The sequence below is a fragment of the Anarrhichthys ocellatus genome, unplaced genomic scaffold (genome assembly GCF_004355925.1).
Source record: "Anarrhichthys ocellatus isolate YVR2014 unplaced genomic scaffold, GSC_Weel_1.0 scaffold44, whole genome shotgun sequence".
NCBI lineage: Eukaryota > Metazoa > Chordata > Actinopteri > Perciformes > Anarhichadidae > Anarrhichthys > Anarrhichthys ocellatus.
The window spans coordinates 2,472,798-2,492,810 of record NW_022280074.1 but is presented as its reverse complement, the minus strand read 5'-3'; the positions used below and the strand labels follow the sequence as shown (position 1 = coordinate 2,492,810).

The 20,013-nt window shown below is 42.7% G+C and overlaps 1 protein-coding gene across 2 annotated transcripts in view; it reads left to right on the top strand.

Annotated features, from left to right (window-relative positions):
• Window positions 1-19,837, top strand: part of LOC116395119 (plexin-A1-like) — a 237,855-nt gene extending 218,018 nt beyond the window's left edge. For both annotated transcript variants that reach the window (XM_031868709.1, XM_031868708.1), the window contains exons 22-32: window positions 1,111-1,208; window positions 1,870-2,028; window positions 3,423-3,489; window positions 7,089-7,235; window positions 7,841-8,000; window positions 9,327-9,430; window positions 9,538-9,634; window positions 12,716-12,906; window positions 15,326-15,495; window positions 16,449-16,661; window positions 18,721-19,837. In XM_031868709.1, coding sequence (XP_031724569.1) covers window positions 1,111-1,208; window positions 1,870-2,028; window positions 3,423-3,489; window positions 7,089-7,235; window positions 7,841-8,000; window positions 9,327-9,430; window positions 9,538-9,634; window positions 12,716-12,906; window positions 15,326-15,495; window positions 16,449-16,661; window positions 18,721-18,937 — 1,623 coding nt within the window. In that variant the 3' untranslated portion in view covers window positions 18,938-19,837. The remainder of the gene's footprint in view (window positions 1-1,110; window positions 1,209-1,869; window positions 2,029-3,422; window positions 3,490-7,088; window positions 7,236-7,840; window positions 8,001-9,326; window positions 9,431-9,537; window positions 9,635-12,715; window positions 12,907-15,325; window positions 15,496-16,448; window positions 16,662-18,720) is intronic.
• Window positions 19,838-20,013: the final 176 nt, after the last annotated feature.

The following is a 20,013-nucleotide window of genomic DNA, read 5'->3' as shown; positions in this document are numbered from 1 at the left end:
CAGGGTGCACCTCTGTCACCAAGCCTGACACACACACACACAAACCCTTCCATCTCTTCCTCCCTCCTCTGTTTGACACAGGAATCTCTCTCACGCCGGGTCGGTCCGGACCAGCCGGAAAGCGTTATTAAAAGATTCAGTTTGAGGGGCTTTCACGTAACATGACCGATTCAGCAAAATGGTGAAAGTGACAGGAAATGTCGGAACTTTCTAAAGAGAGGTTAAGAACTGAGCGATCAATATAGGACATACATACATTAGTCTGATAACAAACAGCTCAAAGATAAAATCCTCGAGTCAGAACAAAGACAATGTATGAGCACACGGGGAGCTCAGACTGCTTATTACGAATAAAGTTCTTGTCTCATTGACTTTCAACTGGAGGATGCTTTGACCCATCCACCCCCTGATGTCGAGATGACAATTATGTCAAATGCCTGCGAAAAATTGTTTGGAGAGCGACGGCTGGGAAACACTTAGAACGCGGCACACAGAGAGAGAGAGTCGCCAATCAGTCCTACCTGGCTGTTTACAAGGCAATCTCAGCCCATCACACGGGGAAAAATAACAAAAGTCTGCTCGCGGACGGGTTCACAATCTCTCTTCGCTCAGAATGAATCATAGTTTTATTTTATAGTTTATATCCTGTATGCTATTAATTGCAATCGATTATGCTCACACACGTTCCTCAGAGATGCAGTAGCAAAATGTTTTTTTAGCCACCTAAAAGGAAAGACCCGCCTAAAATAATCAATATTTAGAATATTTCCACCAAGGAGTCTGGTTGATTTAAAGAAGGGTTTCAGTCACCCGTCACAAAGAGCAGTCTGAGGGCAAGGTTAACCGGTGAAAATGGTCTTAATATAGTGTACATTTGTACACTTGGGCTTTTGTTTTAGGAGGCTTCAAGTTTCCACATCACACTTAAGCATGTTGCATACTGGACTGTGATTGGCTTCCAAACTATTGTGATTTGGGAAAACTGTAAAATGCAAAATATTTCTTTTCCACAACACAAAGAAAACATACTCATTAATTAAGAACAGAAATAGAGCTCTCCATTGCTCTTAGCCTCTGATGTGACTTATCTGTCTCTGTGTCTTTCTTCAGGTCCAGGCCAATGTGGAGAAGGCTCTGACGCTGTTTGGACAGCTGCTGACGAAGAAGCACTTCCTGTTGACGTTCATACGAACCCTGGAGGCACAGAGGTGTCTGCATTCCTTCATGTCTTTATTTATTGTTCAGATACAGGCTACATTGTTTGTTTTTAGTAAAAAAAAAAAAAAATCCAAAAGGGATTTCTACTATTTAATAGCTTTAAAAGCTTTTGAAAAATAACTTAAGGCTAAATTCAAGCTTGCAATATCATTTCAGAGCTTTTACCCAGATGATATTTCCAACCATGGGAGTAAGATCATGTAAATACTGTGTGCTTTATGCGTGATTTCAATGTTTGTTTTCTCCTTAGAAATAAGCATTGTAGTACATTTTCAAAGACTGAGTAATAGATTTCAGACAAAAACTGTCATAATGGGGGAAAAGGAATATTTATCACCTGTTAAATTTGACTAATTTGACATGGAAGGCTGTGCTGTCTGTCCCTTTGATTAGGACAGGGAAGAATAATTGATAAACAGAGTAAAAACATTTTAGCAGCTGAAATTACCCTAAAGCACTTAGCCAAATGGTCTTTGGCAAAACAGAGCTAGAAACCTTTTGATTTAGATTAAATGTGCACTAATATTTAAATGAACTGCTATAATGTCACACGTGTTTTTTGAGGCACAGCTTCAGAATTGATGGCACAAAATCCGGGGAAAACATTTGTGAAATATTGAATTTTATTATTGCGTTTCTGTGTATTTCCAGGTCATTTTCAATGCGGGACCGAGGCAATGTGGCGTCTCTCATCATGACAGCCCTGCAGGGGGAGATGGAGTACGCCACCGGAGTCCTGAAACAGCTGCTGTCCGACCTGATAGACAGAAACCTGGAGAGCAAAAACCATCCCAAGCTGCTGCTCAGGAGGTGAGGACGATGTGGAGAGACATGGGACGAATATAGACTACACTGATAAACACCATACAGGGATTTAGTGGCACCAACTCATATTTGATGAACCTAATGTACCGTAAACACATATTTGAGTCTAAGTTTTGTTGAACTCAAGTTCATTTATCTTAAGACCCGTTTCAGAACTTATAAACGTCAGTTGTTCTGTCTTGAAATCTTTTGACTTGAAACTGACGTGTTTTCTGAACTCATCAAATTAAGTTTCCAAGGACAGAGGATCAGCATGACAGCACATTTCCCAGCATGCATTGTTCGAGGGTGAAAACTCTTTTGCTCTGGAACCCTTGTGGTTTGAAGACCACGTGTCTTTAATAAGTTGATAACATGTGACAGCTGAGAGCGCTAACAGTGCAAACTACAGCAGCAGTGCCATATAGTAACATCATATTGGAGAGAAGGCAGATATCTTCTCTGGCCGACCTCCAAAACCAGGCTTCTCACACCAAAACAGATCTAGATTGATAACATGTCTTTTTGATTTTGGCGTAAACTGTCCCTTAAGTTATAGTCGTTTCCTCAGATAATAATGAAAACAGTGTGAACCACAATGACTGTTCGCACATCTAAAGTGCACAGCAAGTTCACATAAATGTTCAATAATAAATTCATCATGAATGAATATCAAATCTGGACTTGGGAAGATAAATCTGAGGGCCCTCGCAATTATTTAAGGTGACTAGAAATATGTACGCCCTGTGTACGTTTTGATAGTTTGCTTATTGGATAACAGCAACGAGATATCGTATCGTATCAGAAGACCACTTTACCAGGAGTTAGAGGAGCTGTAGCCACTCTGAATTTAATCCAATCAACAAACTATCAAAACGTACACCGACCCTGTGCCTTCAATGTGATTGGCCAGCCCTCAGGGCAGCTGAACTTCTTCGTCCTCTCATGTTTGACTGAAGGCAGACCGGACGTTACAGTGACTCACTGTCCCCTTTTGAGGAACAAGTGGTACAACAAGACAGGACGGGTCGTGGCTAGTCAGTTAGCGTGCTCATTTCAGTACATATCTCTGCAATTCAATACATAGACTCTTTGACATAATGTCAACACTGCAACCTCTTCACATTCTGTTAATATTGTTCTTCTTTTTATAAATCATGGCTGGATCTTACACATTGCCACTTTAAGGAAATTCTTCTGGAAACCAACAACTGCTTCTCAACTCAACACAGCAGGCTTTAAATAGATTTCCCCTGTAATCAGTACAAAACCATGTGGATATTTCCCAAACACTTTCCTTATGGCCTCTCGATGCTTGTTTGTTTTCATAATTATGTCGCTCTGCAATTTCCTTCATGCTTTCTCTTCTTAATGTCGTGTTTTTCCCCCCTGTGTGTCAGAACGGAGTCTGTCGCAGAGAAGATGCTGACCAACTGGTTTACGTTCCTCTTGTATAAGTTCCTCAAGGTAAGCCCAACAAGGCATGATCCCATAACATCCTTATTAAATCTGCTTCTTTTAAACGCGGATTAAAACTCATTATCTTAAGCGGATTTATATCGTGTAATGTTTTTAATGTCTGTGTGTTAGAGGGTTTTATTATAACCTTGTTTTTTCTCTCCCCGTTGCAGTTATTAAAAGGCTTTTTCTTCTTCAGCCGTATATATTCCTGCCCTACCAGTGCAGTATACAAACAGTAGCTCATCAAAGCTCCCCAGCAGTATGCGTCTCTTCTCTTCTCTGCTGTTTTAATGTTTTTTTAAGTCCACAGATCCTCTCCGCTCTCATAATTTCGGTCTTGTAGCCGACCAGTCCCTCCTCACTGATCTCTATGTCGTTCTTTTAGCTCACATCTTCTCCCTCTGATCTCTCTTTCATCTGCGTGGTTTCTGTTGTCATTATCCCGCCGTCAGACTCCTTTTCTGCCTTAAGGTCATTGGCCTCAGCAGGGGGGTGCGATGCCGCTCACGCTGTCCTCACACGCCCCCGCTCCTTTCCCTCGCCCTCGTTGTCCTCCTCCTGTCTCGCTTTTACAGAGCCTGCTTAAAGGGAGATATGGTGTTTTCTCTCTCTCTCTCTTTTTGGTGGTTTGCTTCTGATTGCAAATTGTGAAGTACAAACCTAATTGCATCATGAGTGCATATTGTGTGCATAGCATGATTATAGTGCACGCATGTATTTTGTACTCAAAAAGCATCCAAACTGTTACTTCAAACATCACATTTTCTATGTCTCACATTTCTTGAATTACAAAATAATAAATACACAACATCCCTGTGCAGTTTTCCATTGATTGTTAGCGATGCAGGAATCTGAGCCCATTCCTCTTTCACAACAGCAGGACACAGCATTATGTCCCTGAAGTGTAAATGTCAGCACACAATTAGGGAGCCTTAATGAAGCCACTATACGGCACAAAGGCAAATTCCAAAGACAGGCGCGAGCACGGAAGGCGAAAGCACAGCAGCCGTGATGTATGCTCGCGCCGTCTCGTTAGCAGCTGCCCACCTAATTGGCCCAGATGCTAACGAGGTTCTCGTTAGGCGGTGGGATGAGGAAGGCAAGGCAAAAGGGGAGGGGAAGGGGAGGGGGTTAAAGGTGTCAGAGGTGATGGGGGAGAGAGAAGAAGAACAGAGATGGGCATGACAATTAAGAGGAGGGGAAGAGAGAAAGGGGAGATGAGGCAAGAAAAGGGTGAGGAAGAAGGAAGTAGGAGATTAGTGGGAAAAAGAGAGAGAAAGAAGGAAGTAAAGAGGGAGGAGGAAATAATGACGAGGTGAACTGAATAAAGAACGATAGATTCAAATGTGTGATCGAAAGTAGAGAAAGTCTTTTAAATAATACAACCCCGGCATCAGTTTAGCTTTGGTGTTGTGGATGTTGTTTTTTTGTCATCATGTCCAGAACATTGGGAAGATTAGTTTGTAAGTAGCTGGACTTGTTGTTGCTCAGTGCTGCTCATGGTGATATAAGTGGAAGAGATGGAGGGGGGGGGGGGGGGGGGGGGGAAACAAAGTGGATAGATAGGAAAAAAAGACAAATACTAGCGAGTTATGACAGCATTCCTCAATTAACGTGATTCAAAATAACGTTTATAAATGTCACTGATCATTTCCCCCCCTACTCTGATTGTTTAATTGCAATCATGTTAGGGACTTCAGGATGTTATAAAAAAAAACAATCCTTGAGTCTCGGGTTTCTGCTTTCCTTCCCCATCAGTCAACACACATTGACTGATGTGTTTTTTGGTGGTCATCAAACATCTGAAACCCTCTTACAGCAGCGAGATGACACTTCAATACAGATTTCTTTTACATATATTTGTCATCAAACTAGAGATAAATAAACAATCAACACAGGCACACAAGATTGCAACTGGGAAAATGTATTTTAAAGCTACATAAGAAGAAGTAGAAGGAAAAGAAAATGCCGACAGCAACAATCATCTGGCATCATATTTATTCCAAATCACAGGCCACACCTTGATTAAAGATCATTAGATATTGTGATGGTGAGCACTGTCTTACATATACAGCACACATTGCATGTGTGAATGTAAAAGAGAAAGATGAAAGAAAGAAAACAGCGGAGGAAGCTGAAATAGCAGTAAGCGCTGAGGGTTGGTGCATTACAGAGAGGAAGAGGGGGAAAAAGAATGTGTGTGTGTTAGAAAGAAAAAGCGATTTGTAGAGTGTGCTTGAAGGTGAGACAGATGAATTAGTACTTTCCCCTGTTCTCATCTGGACCTCATGCATCTCCGACACACACACACAGAGTCTGAAGTATCTCCCTGAGCACTGCACAGTCGATCATTAAGCTCTCGTCAGGATGAGTATTGGCCCCGATGTGTCCTCTCTCTCCCCTCTAAACTGCCGCTACTTCAGTCGGGAGTGTTTTCCTTGGGCCCAAGTGACGACCACTGACACTATTGATTGGCAAGTGTCTTTGATGGAGCGGAGAGTGGGGAAACATATTTATAACATCTGTGTCGAGGACGGGAGAGAGCTGAAGGCATTTACATAACGCTGCTTTAAGACGGACAGAGAGAGGCCTCTTAAGGTGGATTCGCCCGATGTTTGTACTAAAATTCCCATCGCTGTGAGAAAAGTCTTTTTGGCTGTATGTATGTAGTAGTTTAAGATGTACGTTTCAAAGGACTTCGATAATCCAACCGATCTTTTCACCGATTCATTTTACTCATTAGTCTCCCTTTTGAGTGGAATACAGTAGAAACCTGCTTCCCTCAAAAACAAGAAACGATGACAGTATTTAAATGACATTAAAGTTAGTTTACAACATATTTAAAAAAGGAAGACATAAGGGAAAGAAGAGAAAAAAACGTAAATCAATAAAGATAGTTATAAAATAACTTGACTGACTATATGAATACAGAATAAATGGTGGTTAAAGTTGTGGGTAATATAGACTCATTATAACATTAAGGATTCTTACATGATACAGTGGAGAGGGTTTAAAGAGCAGAGACGCAGAAATCATCCCTCTTGTTGGATAAATGCGAAACTTTTTCTTTTCAAAAACAACTCTCCAAGTTCGGCGGCAGAAAACACATTTCCTCTCCGTCTCTCTGTGACTTCAACAGACGTCAAAACAGCCCGTTATTAGTCCCTTTTCAACCACACAGTCTTTGCAAATCAGATGAGCCTCGACAGGGCTTCTAGTATTTACATCCGTAGTCTCAGTAACTTCCACACTAAATTGAAAGATCTTGCGCCCCTGTCACTAATTTGCGACAGCCTGTCAGAATAGCAGATATAAATGCTTTCATCAACTGGCTCTGAGTTGAATCACTGTGTTATGAAGTGGGTAGACACACTGTATTTTAACCCCTCTTAGAGTATGTGTGATGATTCATGGGATGGGAAATAAGAGAGAGAGAGGGGGGGTAAATATTTGTTTTCCCCCAGGTCGTTGCTTTTTGCAGTGAAGTTTCTGGACCTCAGGCCTTCAAACAATGATTCAAACGAAAAGAATCTGAGTAAAGAGAATCACTCTTTGTTCGAATTGCTGGCGACTCTAACATCTCTCTCTGTCTGCTCCCTCACCAGGAATGTGCCGGGGAGCCTCTGTTCATGCTCTACTGTGCCATCAAGCAGCAGATGGAGAAGGGGCCCATAGACGCCATCACGGGAGAAGCCCGCTACTCCCTCAGCGAGGACAAGCTCATCAGGCAACAGATTGACTACAAAACACTGGTCAGTAGACCCGTCGTGTCTCCAGGCCTGTCGGCTTCGGTCTGAAATCACTTGACGGGTTTGCAGAGCCTCAGTCACGTTTGACGATGACAATTTCTAAAGCAAGCTCTAACTGGTCAGCGGCTGCAATGTGGCGGCCACCGCCGGCTTAATTGGTCTGCTGTAGGGGAAGGCTTCCTCCCAGTGTAAACACGGCTCCGCAGCATCAGCTGTGTTTTGGAGGGAGAGAGCGCGATCTGGCCGTGAACCCGCCCAACTGCTGCCCAGCGTTAATCACGCCTTCTCTCCAAACAAAGCACTCCAGGTTTGGATTGGAGAGACGGACCTACTTGTCAGCAGGATCTGCTTCAGTGGGTTTTGGATCTGCACCCACATGCGAATGCTGTGTTATTGTGTCCCCAAACAAACTGAGCGGACTAGAAAATGTCCAGTTTTTTTTTTAAATATCCGATGCAAACAAACCAGATTTGAAAACGCATGTCATGTACATTCAAATGCACCGTAACAATCATCCAAACATCTCACTAGGTCTTCTCTCTTAAGCGTAGAATGATCTGTCTCCATTTTCCTTTGTTTCCACCTTTTTTTCTTTTCTTTTCCACCAGACGTTGCACTGCGTGAACCCAGAGAATGAGAACGCCCAAGAGGTGACGGTCAAGTGTCTGAACTGTGACACCATCACTCAGGTCAAAGAGAAGCTGCTCGATGCTGTGTATAAGGGCAGCCCCTATTCACAACGGCCCAAGGCCTCCGACATGGACCTGGGTAAGGCACACAACACTGCATGTTGCGTATTCATAGAACCATAAGAGACATGTGCGCAGGTGTAATGACTGGACACAATGGCGGTCCAAGGAGGGGTATTTATATGACCTGCTACATGCTGTAGATTTCTCTTAAATACTCAGTTCAACACTGGACACTACGACGACTCTTAGGGGCAAATTCACAAAAGGCGGCTTTCTCGACCGCTAAACCTCCACGAATAAGACACAAAGAAACCGTGTAATTCTCAAAGCTCCCTCAAAGGGTTAAAGGGCACCCCTGACTGCGCTGCCAAGCAAATTGTGTCTCGGTGCTCCTGTGCTATTGGCACGCGTTTAATTTAGGTAATATGCAGACATTTGGCGGTGGTGTGACACCCAAACCTCCCAGTGATCATGCCAGCAGGGATCTTAGCCAGGCGAAGGCTTCGTCATGCTCCACTCAAACTCGTTCATTATGGGATGCGCTTACAGGAGGCAACAACAGTCGTGTGATGCAAATGAAATGAATAAAGCTCCCCTACATATCAATTTGAAAATACATGTGAAAAAAACGAGGGAAAATTGTACATATTGAAGGTGTTTTTGCTGTAATATCATTAGCACAACATCTTTTGTGCATTGGACCTTGCGACGGGCCAGATAGTGTAATTCATGGGCTGCATTACATTCTTTATGAATTCGACGTTGAATGTCAAATAACAACTCAAAACTCTTCACACCGCCAAGAGTTGATTTCTGTCTGTGTGTGTTTTGACAGAGGGGCATTGCCTATTGAAGTGGCAGGGCAATTGTTTTTGGTTAGTTTGTTTTGATTTCGAGAACTTGATTCATTTGGAAAAGGACAAACAACTGAAGCTGCAATAAACATGATAGACTGGGACCAGAATCACTTAATAGTATCAATAAACTTGTGTTCATATTTTTTTGGGGGGGCTGCTTGGAGGCAGCACAGCAACCTGTAACCATAACACTGACATACTATCACCCTTTGCTCATTTACATGATGCAATATATGACTTCGTACCAACTGGTGGATGTACATCCAATGAAACTATACAATGAACTAAAAGATGTTCAAACGCTGCGTAGAGCTGAGTTTGGTGTCAATTTGTGAACCTTTTCACATTATAGGTAGTCATTTGATCTATGATTAATTTAAAACATATAATTAACTTGGAGTAAATTGAGGAACACAGTTCATAAAAAATTAAAAAAGATGATTAGCATTTAGAAGCAGCTGAATCTGACCACACTGCAAGGCCAAATGAAACACACACACACGTTGTGTTCTTTGCTCTGAACGTCTGCTCACTCTTCCCTGAAGAATGGCGTCAAGGTCGCATGGCCAGAATCATTCTGCAGGATGAAGACGTCACAACTAAGATCGACAATGACTGGAAACGACTCAACACGCTGGCTCACTATCAGGTACGCGAGCAGGTGACGCGCGCATAAAATGGGAACGAGCGAGAGTCGACGGCGCGGTTGGATTCATGCAGTGAATATTTTGTTTGTTTGTTTGTTTTGGCGTGCAGGTGACAGACGGCTCCGTGATCGCCCTGGTGCCGAAGCAGAACTCTGCCTATAACATCTCCAACTCCTCCACCTTCACCAAGAGCCTCAGTAGATACGGTAGGACTCCCATTCTCCTCTTGACTTCACCCTATTTAAATCATCCCGTCAATGACTCCCATCCCTCCGCCTGCCTTTGTCTTTGTTGATCGCGGCCATGATTGAGCTCCATTCTTTGTGAATGGCAATCCTTTTTATCCATCGCTATCAGCCCAGGCCAAGGCTATTCCACGGCTGTTTCCAAGCAGCCCGTAAATGACAGGCATTAAAGTAGACACCTCGATTCCCAGCTGAGTGAAAGAGAGAGAGAGAGACAGAGCGCACCTGGCAGCCAGCGACAGACAGATGCCTGGCATCAATATGGTGTACTTCACTGGAAAATTAAACAATTTAGAAGATAAATTACTCTGTAGTAAAAAAAAAAAAAAGAATGGAGGCTTGTCTGATACAAAACAGGCAGTGCCCCATAGGCATGCACAGCTGTTATCATCGCTACTGATCTAGACTCACAACCAACCTGGATTCTCTCTAAAAGTACCCATTAAACCTTTAGGTTCGAATGTTAATCTTCTTTTTTGCATGTGTAGTAGACGCTTTCTGGGGAAGCATTTCTGCCTCTATTCAACACTGTAGATACGTACGGGTAGAGAGAGGAGGATATGACATGCAACTAAAGGTGCTTGACGGTATACAATTCATTTGAAATCATGTTGCGGTTATGCATGACGCACATTAACCACTAGGCTGCCGGGCTCCCTCGAAGTACACATGGCTCTATCAGGGCTGTTTGCTATTGAGCGCAGATTCTGATGACAACCGTGGGACCTCAAAATAGCAGGAGAGTGAGACCTCTGCTTTTTTAGAGATTAGCCCAAATGTTTTCTGGACCTAAAACACCTACAAAAAGTCCATTCCTGCCCCTCAAGGTACTGACCAGACTGTAAACAATGACCGGCACAAGGAAGGGGAAGTCTTGGCCCTGATAGCAGCTGGCTACAGAAAAAAAAACAGAAACCTTGGCCCATCCCCCTAGAAGCTAAATTGTCAGCAGACCGATCGGAGATTTCAATTTGAAAGTCTATTTGACTCACCAAGGAGGTCAGAACAATGATATGTTTGAATGTGGCTATTTTGACCAGTACCCCCAATATATCAATTATTTAAACCTGCAATAACGCCAGTCATGCTTGGGGGCAGCGGAAAGAAGCCGTAAACACAACACTGGCAAAATCATCATAAGGATAATATGTTACAGTAGCAAACAGTTCGGCTCCAGATATGGAGCAACATTATGTTTATTTGGAGTTGTATAATACATATTCTATATTTTTAGCTATGTTTGGCTCTCCGCCAATTCCTGAGAAAACAAATCTGTCACTTCAGATGCTTAATGTTCCACCACTTTCACCAGCTAGTCGTTGTGTTTGCCTGTCTGCTGTTTGGTGCTGTGCAGGTAACATACAACGGGTTATAAGAGCTTTTTCGCTGCAAACAGCTGCTGCCTAAATCAGCTTTGATGAGAGCTGTGAGCAGTGGAAGCAATTCAGGAAAAGTGCGGAGTCAAGTGATAATTCTCTGTGGGTTCATCGCTACGAGCGACCACAAGTTGGCATGTGATTCGGTGTCAGCATAGAAATATGTCAGGCCTAAAAACAAATACCTCAGATTCTGTGGCACGAAGCTGAGCTCCATCTATGTGGAGGCGCCTCGACTTGAACAACAGTGGAAACATCTGAGGAAAAGCAATCACACAACACCTACACTGTTTGAGTGCCGGATTAGTGGAGAGAAATGTCATTGGAGAAAATGAAATTTATGAAAATCAAAGGTTTGCTTTTCATGAATCATCTCAACCTGCAAAAGTACACATCTACTGCTATTTTGCTTCAAAGCAAATAAATGGAAAAAAAAGAAGTGTTTACTTTCGTGGGAGTTTTTTTGCATGTGTGCAGGAGGGTGTGTTTATGAGCGCGGGGTGAATGTTGTCCACCACTGGCCGTGATGGGTTTGGAATCAAAGCCACTCAGCACCCCGCCGGCAAGAGCAACAACAGCACTGGACACTCAGCCTCTTTTATTCTTCTATCTCCCATTACTCTCCATTTCACCCTCTCTCTCTCTCCACACCTTATTTGTGTCTCTGTCCATTTACTCCACCCACCCGCTTTTCCTGTCATCTCCTTTCTCCTTTCACCGGACATAAAGGGATTGCAACATGCATCAGCAACTCTCTCTTTTATCTCTCCACCTCTTCTATCCATCCCGTGTGCCCTCTTCCCCAGGAGCAACAGCCAGTCCTCTCCCCCCGCCTCCCTGGTTGCTTTTCTCCTCTCCATCCTAAATGGAACAGTCGTAGATATGCATCTCCTTGCTTCGCTCTAATCAACTTTGACACTCGCGTCGTGAATAATGAAACAGCCACCGATGATGGAGAAAAGGGGAGTGGTCGTGTGAGTCACAGTCTGTAAACGAGAGAGAAAAATTCAAGAAATACGCAGAGTGTTGGGTGATTATATATTTGTTAACTCAGGTAATGAGAATCTACATGTTTATAGTTCTACTTCATTGGCCATTCCACTGAATTGGTGCCTTTTCCCTCCCCAGGACATTATATGCATGAATATGCATGAAAAGTATCTTTATAATATTATCAAGCAAAGTGTCCAGCACATTGTCTACCTAAAAACTACCTAGATCACTGAAAAAATAGGAAATTCAGCCTGTCCCCACTCTATAACACTACAAGTTACCATAGAATGTAATGGTCAGAATCATTCAGAAATGATTCTCTTTTGTATTATTATTATGTTGTTGCAGGTTTTCATGCTATTAGCAACATGCCATGTGGCCACATTTCATGTATTTGCTAATGCAATGCTAAAAACCCAGACATCTTCTATTTCAAAAAAATTATATAATTGCATGTGTTACATGTGTGTTTTTAGATTTAGAAAGATTAAAATGATTTACAAAAGTTACAAAATGCAAATGTAACCGATTTGTCAGAAGGAGAAGACGAATAGGTTGCAATATTTTCTCTAAAAAGGGGAAATTTGCCTTTTCTTTAAATCACTGAATCACAAGGTTTCTGAAAGGAGCTGACGTAGTCCCAAACAACTCTGTTTTGTGTTTCTGGCTGTAGAGAGTATGCTGAGGACGGCCAGTAGTCCAGACAGCCTACGATCACGAACCCCCATGATAACCCCTGACCTGGAGAGTGGAACTAAATTGTGGCATCTTGTGAAGAACCACGACCATTCGGACCAGAGGGAGGGCGACCGAGGCAGCAAGATGGTCTCTGAGATCTACCTGACACGGCTGCTCGCTACAAAAGTAAGACAGAGGAGTGACACACCAGTGTTCAAAAAGTTTATGTCAAGTCGGGGTGAAAGAAAAAATACTCTCAAACTGCACTTACAACCACTGGGGAACCGTAAAACCTACCACTGAAACTCAGACTGATGGGATATTTTCAGCATTATCAGCTCTTTAAAGCAAAGGGATCCACCTCACCTATTTCATAGAGGAAACTACTAGTACGGAGAGTATGCAGGTCATTGAGGAGTCTTAAAATATATCAAATCACGTCATCACAATTCAAGGCATTCCTCTATCAGGTAGAGGTGTATGCATTTTACATTTGCATTTGGTTGGTAGATATACAAATGAGGTACAATCCCAGGCATAGTAGATCAAAGAGAAGCCAAGTGTCACAACGTTCAGTTCCGAGTGCTACAAGGTTGCAGGTGCATTACGTCACACATTAGTGTGTAGCAGAAATGAGAGTTTTTTCTTCTAAAGAGAGATATAGAAAGAGGGACAGAGGGAGAGACAGCATGTTAAGTGAGTGGGTACACTTGGAAGACTACCCTTGGTTTGAGTCGAGTAACTCGCTCCATCACCAAGGGAGAGTTTGGATTGACATTTAATAAATTGAATTTTAATTAAATTTAAATGAATCGTTATCGAGTCATTTTTCATGCTTTTCTCTGTTTTATATCATATCAAACTGAATATCTTTGAGTGTTGGACTGACAAAACAAGACATCAGGGAGCCAGGCTGAGATTGACGCCAACACAGTGGGGTTGTCTGACAGCAAGGACAGTCAGAGCTGGGTATTAGCAGTACAGCAATTATAAGGAAAAAAAACACGTGAGCGAATAATCCGACCAAGAGATGCGATATATATATACGTATATAGAAAGGCAGAGGACCAAGCACTGATCCTTGTGGTACCCCAATGGAAGACTTGATCAAGACCTGCCACACTGTACAACTTTAGGATTAGGAGAGGTGGAAGCGAGACCCGCCTATCAATCGGTATATTTCAGATGGCTTTAGAGTCGGCTGTTTCAGCAGTGGGGTAACTTTTGTTGGTCATTGTGTGTGAGATGACTTGAAAAAGTATATTGTATTTTAACATATACTGGATTGATAATGAAGCTTGATCATGTTTAAGATGTACCTAAACAAAGTGGTTACCAATGTAAGAAAGGGCCCTTTGTAAAGAAACACACAGGGACCAACACACCCATAACAATTCCTTCAATCTTGGATCCTTGCAGCATCCAGCCGCCTTCCTTTTCCCCCCTCGGTGTCTCTCAGTTCATTGTCTCTCTCCTAATTGTAGCAGGGGGAGGGAAATATAGCAATGGGCAGCAGCTCCAAGAGAGCCGGCTTTTCAATTTCCACTGGTAATAAGAAAAAAACAGATTAATAAAAGGTGGGCTTGTGGTGCAGAGTGCAGGGAGGCAGATACAGGAGGTGTCAGGAGACAGGTAATTTGTCGAGGGATTGAAGATTTGGCCATGCATGATGACAAAACAGAGAGGCAAATACAATTGAGAAACTCATCTTGTCCTTGTCTCTCAATAGCTGTCTTTCTTGTCCCGTCTATGCAGATCTCAGTACTTTGATCCGCGGCCCGGGACAGGAATTCATTCCTCTTCCATTCCGCAATGGCTGACTAAATACGATTCCCAAACGTTTCCTCAGTAATAGATTCTGCCAGACGGAGAAATCTGGGAAACAAATCGTGTTGTTAGGGAAATTCATTTAGCTACATTTGATGCAATTATGTTGAGGCATTGTCATTGGAGGAATGCGCCATCCAAATCCGAGAGCCGGGGTTCTGTGTTTGTGATTCTGCAGAGCTCAGTGGGCAGAGCGAGGTGGTCACGGAGCCCGAGTTATCGCTGCGATTCCCACTGGGGCCGTTCATACTGGAAACGCACACACTTAAGGCCCATTCAGGTGATGTGGATACAAGTGGCTGGAAATGGTACGCTACCTTCTGTCACGCGACACAGTGAAATGATGTTTATTTCCGTTCTCCGCCATTCTCTCTGAGATTTCATAAGGCGGTCGTCTTCTCTTCTGATTAACAGTTAGAATTTAAACCTCGGTATATAGGATTCTAGGAGGTGTTTGTGAGGGTGGATAGATTCATTCATAAGTACCAGCGCAAAACTGCTCAACACATGAATGACCAAAATCAATATAAGTAATAAAACAAAACAGTAAAAGCTCTAAAAACAAAAGGTCAGAGTGAGTTCCCATAATAAGGCGATATAAGCTGTATTAAAATGTCGAAAGGAATCCGAGACAAACTACCGACTTGTCAGACATGAAATCCCAGCTCCTGCTTCTATATTACAGTTTTAAACTTTAATGTCTAAGACCACCTAGCAAGAGATTTCAACTTTATTTAAAGTCCTCTTGTTGTCTCTCCGTCCTCGTCCTTCCACTCAGGGTACGCTACAGAAGTTTGTGGACGACCTGTTTGAGACCATCTTCAGCACGGCCCACAGAGGCAGCGCCCTGCCGCTCGCCATCAAGTACATGTTCGACTTCCTGGACGAGCAGGCCGACAAGCACTCCATCACAGACTACGACGTACGGCACACCTGGAAGAGCAACTGGTAAGCGAGAGAGTCATTTAGTGACCATCAGAGTCTCTCCCTAGCTTAGCCGTCTGACTGACCCAGTCAGGCAAAGTACATTTAAGTCATTTTTCAAAGAATGCCTGGTTCCAGCTTTTTAAATGAGACAATCTGTTGCTTTTCTTTGTCTTATGTGACGGTTAAATGATTACTTTTCAGTGTTGGTGTTGTGGTCGGCCAAAACCAGCAATTTAATGGCATCACCTTGGACGTTTTGATAACCATTTTCCATTTTTTTTTACGTTTTATAATGGTTAAAAATGTGATCATTCAAAGAGTACATTTTGAATGTTTATGATAGTTTTACATTTGTTTCTTTTGTAATGTCATTGGCAACAATTTTTTCGTGAGCCAGATGGACATCATGCGACCTGCAGTTCCAGCTGTTGTTACTGCCCCAAAATCACTGTGTTCCTGGGTGCACTGTAATGTTATACACCGTATCTGCAAATGTCTGGAAAGTAAATATGTTTGTGAACAACACTGCGTATTATATTAAATCAATAAATCCAGGTCTGCAAATTGCAGAACAAATTAAAATAGTTGCTGTGTCGGATGCTTGTTCATAATTTACTGGAGGATTTAATAACATCTTCAGACCGGTATTGCAGTATTTGTTTGTGTTTATTTCATTAACAGGTTTTGCTGTATTTGCACAGAATTTAGGTCACCCTTTTTCTTTTTTTCAAGTTATGACCAATTCGATTTTTTTAGCAGTTAGCTGCTACGCTGCCTGAGGGCCACGGCACCTACTGTGCAACATTATTACAAACACAATACAAACCAAAGAAAAACAAGCTTTAATGCACATACGTTATGGAAAATAATAAAATAAGCAGCCGAAGCAAAGCACTTCAAATTTCCAGTTTGCATTTAATTACGTGTTGTTAAATGTTTTTTTCCAAATGGTCTTTTCTGTGTTCCCTCTTCAGTCTTCCTCTGCGGTTCTGGGTGAACGTCATCAAGAACCCCCAGTTTGTATTTGACATCCACAAGAACAGCATCACGGACGCCTGTCTGTCCGTGGTGGCCCAGACCTTCATGGACTCCTGTTCAACGTCAGAGCACAAACTGGGGAAAGACTCACCTTCAAATAAGCTTCTCTACGCTAAAGACATCCCCAACTACAAGAACTGGGTGGAGAGGTAAGTCAAAGCGGAACGCAGACAAAGTCACATTCAAATGGCAAGATTAAAAGAATACTTCGCCCACAAAATGACCATTTGTATACCAATTACTCACGAATTTGAGGTAACACAGGGCGAATAATTGATATACAGATGTTCATTTGCTGGGTGAACAATTCCTTTAAACTAGCAAAAAGAAAAAAAATCCACAGTTTTTAATGCTAAGTGGAAAAAATCCATGAGTTGTTGAAGCTGGAAAGGTTGACTAATCTGTAAACTTGTCTTCAAAGAAAAGTGAGGTGGAGTGGTGAGATAAATGACTCATTTAACCTACGAAGCTAAAAACTGCTGTAAGATTAGGAGAACATAACAGGTTGAACTTTATCCGCTACCAGCACTTGAAGCATTTCCCTGGTCTCAGAGTACACGCTTCTATTAAATTTGCGCAAAAGAAGTCATGTACTTTAATTACAGCTTGCTCCAGGCCCATTAATATGAAATGCAGTGCACACAGAGTGTAGAAAATATCCGTAATGCCAGTTCTGTCTGTGACATTTTAAAAGTCGCCATTTGAATTCAGGTCCAAGACAAAAAATGTTAAATTCACATCACATGTAAAGGAGCACGCGATGTAAAAACACACAAATGAGAGACGGAGTTGTTGCAGCTGCTTGCCCTCCATCACTGAATAAAACTCTCCCTTCATCTCTGAATCAGCTCCAGAATGTTTAACTAACCGTGATGATTGTTTGAAAATTCTCTGGTTAATGTAATTTACTGGTTTATTTTAAGTCTATCTCTCTTTACGATCGTTGTTTTGTTGTCTTAGTGTTTTGATTTATCTGTGTTTCTGTGGCGCTCGTCTTACTTTTCTACGTCGCCATCTTGGTCATCGTACCTGTTGTAAAAGAGATTCAGAATCTCAGTGGGATTAACCTGGATAGATAAAGGTTAAATAAATCAAATAAATGACATGTCCATTGAGCATGGTCCCATTCCCTTCGGCAGCAACAGTGGAGCAGACAATTATCCCGGTACCAGGATAATTGTCTGCATTTCTTTATTTCGAGCGACACACGTATACGTGAACATGCTACGACGGGTCCTAAGGCTTTCACTGGGTATACGAAGGCAGTATGAGATAAGGAATTTATAGCTGATGGTTAATTGGGAGCAGTTAAACCTTGTTTCTATTATGCCTCCGAATGCAAGCTCAACCCCAGCCTGCCCCGCTGCAGTAAACCTGGAGATGGTTGATGGTGGATTGTGCAAACAGGTCTGCGTACAGCTCAATATTGGAATATATTCTTATTGTACTCCTGCTGTACTTTCTATGGACTTTCTGCTCCTCGGTTGTAGCCATCAGCACTGAGTCGATAATGCAACGGTTGTTGTTGCTCTGACCAGATGGGCCTCAATAATAATAAAGGACTGTATGAAAATGATTGGGATGGGGAGGAGGGATTAATTGGACTATTAACGCCCCACTCTAAATTCCAAATAGTTAAACATCTATTATTAATTACACTAGATGGTCCGATAGCACAATATGTATGAGGTTGGCGGTTCAATCCCCGGCTCCTCCTGTCCGCACGTCGAAGTGTCCCTGTGCGAGACACTGAACTCCAAGTTGCTTCACAGCTCACAGGGGAATATTCAAATACGATATAAATCTGGAGTGAAACAAAGTAAAAGGACCTTCCCTGCTCTCCCTAAAATTTTAATCTACCCACCTCTCAGCAAAAAGACTAAAAATACCCCCCTCTTTCCCTCTAATAGTAAGAACTTCAACCTTTATATGCTCCTGAACGCTACACAGTCCACTCTTCCTCCGCTGTGTCCTGCTATCATGTCCCTCCCGTGTCCATTGGTCCCGTCAATGTGTCCACGAGCGAGATACGGAAAAATCAGCTAAATGTTAAAAATGCAATTGTGAACCGCATCAACCCCCAGCGAGAAGACCGGCAGCCAGCTGCCACCGTTTGCACTCAGAATATTTAATAACGACCCGTAAGCCGAGTTTTGGGTGGAATGCGAACGGTGCAGTGCATAAATCTCTGTCTGACCTCTCCCCCAGGTATTACTCCGACATCTCCCGAATGCCAGCCATCAGCGATCAGGACATGAGTGCCTACCTTGCGGAGCAGTCCCGCCTGCACCTCAGCCAGTTCAACAGCATGTCGGCGCTGCACGAGATCTACTCCTACATTATCAAATACAAAGACGAGGTGAGGGAGCAGCGCGTGTGCAGTGTCACTTCACTTGTTGTGACTGATACCGAGAGGTCATTTTAATTCAATTACACTGATACTCAGTCCACGTTGGCCTGGAAGGTATCACCGCCATTAGGATGCACAATTAAGGCGTGAGCTTAACACATTATGGAGGTAATGGCGCTTCATTAGGAGAGACCTGCTTGCACCGTATCCTACAGCTGCTGCTGCTTGATTAAAGCGTACATTTACAGGAGTGTGTGTGTGTGTGTGTGTGTGTGTGTGTGTGTGTGTGTGCAGGTTTCATCTTTTAAAGGAACACTTCGACATTTTGAGAAAGGCGCTTACTGACCTTCTTGTTGTAAGTTAGATACAGAGATCGATACCACTCCCCTTTCTGAAGGCTAGAAATGAAGCTACAGCCAGCGGAGACACTGTGTGGTTGCCAGGCAACCAGCATAGTCTCTAGGTAGTTAACAAGCGCATAACAGAGAAGCTATGTGTTATGAAGGACATTAAGAACTTGCTGTTTGAAGGATTTGAACCATCGGATCCCGTGAACATTTCAAACACATCGCCCTTGAGTCATTCATGTGTGCAACCCGTTCGCATCCTTCATTCATTCAGTCATCTGCTGGACTGTGCGTGGCCCTCCCATCTATTCCCCACGGCCTGTGTGAAAAGGCACAAGCTGTAAGTGCTCCTGCATGTGGGGCACGTGGGAATAATGCAAATCAGTGGCGGTGCCTGAAAGGTCATCCAGGTGATGTTCCAGGAACTACGTGTGAAAGAGGCTCAATAGTTAGAAGAGAAGGTTGATGCCACTTACACATCTGTCCTGTTAAACTACCAAAGAGGAAAAACATCAATTTGGGGGTCTTCATTTTCTTGGCCAGGCGCCAGGACAAGTCTCGTGAAAAAGTCGCTGCACTGGTTCATACATACGTGGGTACGGAAAGTATTCAGACCCCTTTCAATTTTTCACTTTGTTTCATTGCAGCCATTTGCTAAAATCAAAAAAGTTCATTTTATTTCTCATTAATGTACACTCAGCACCCCATCTTGACAGAAAAATCAGAAATGTAGAAATTTTTGCAAATTTATTAAAAAAGAAAAACTGAAATATCACATGGTCATAAGTATTCAGACCCTTTGCT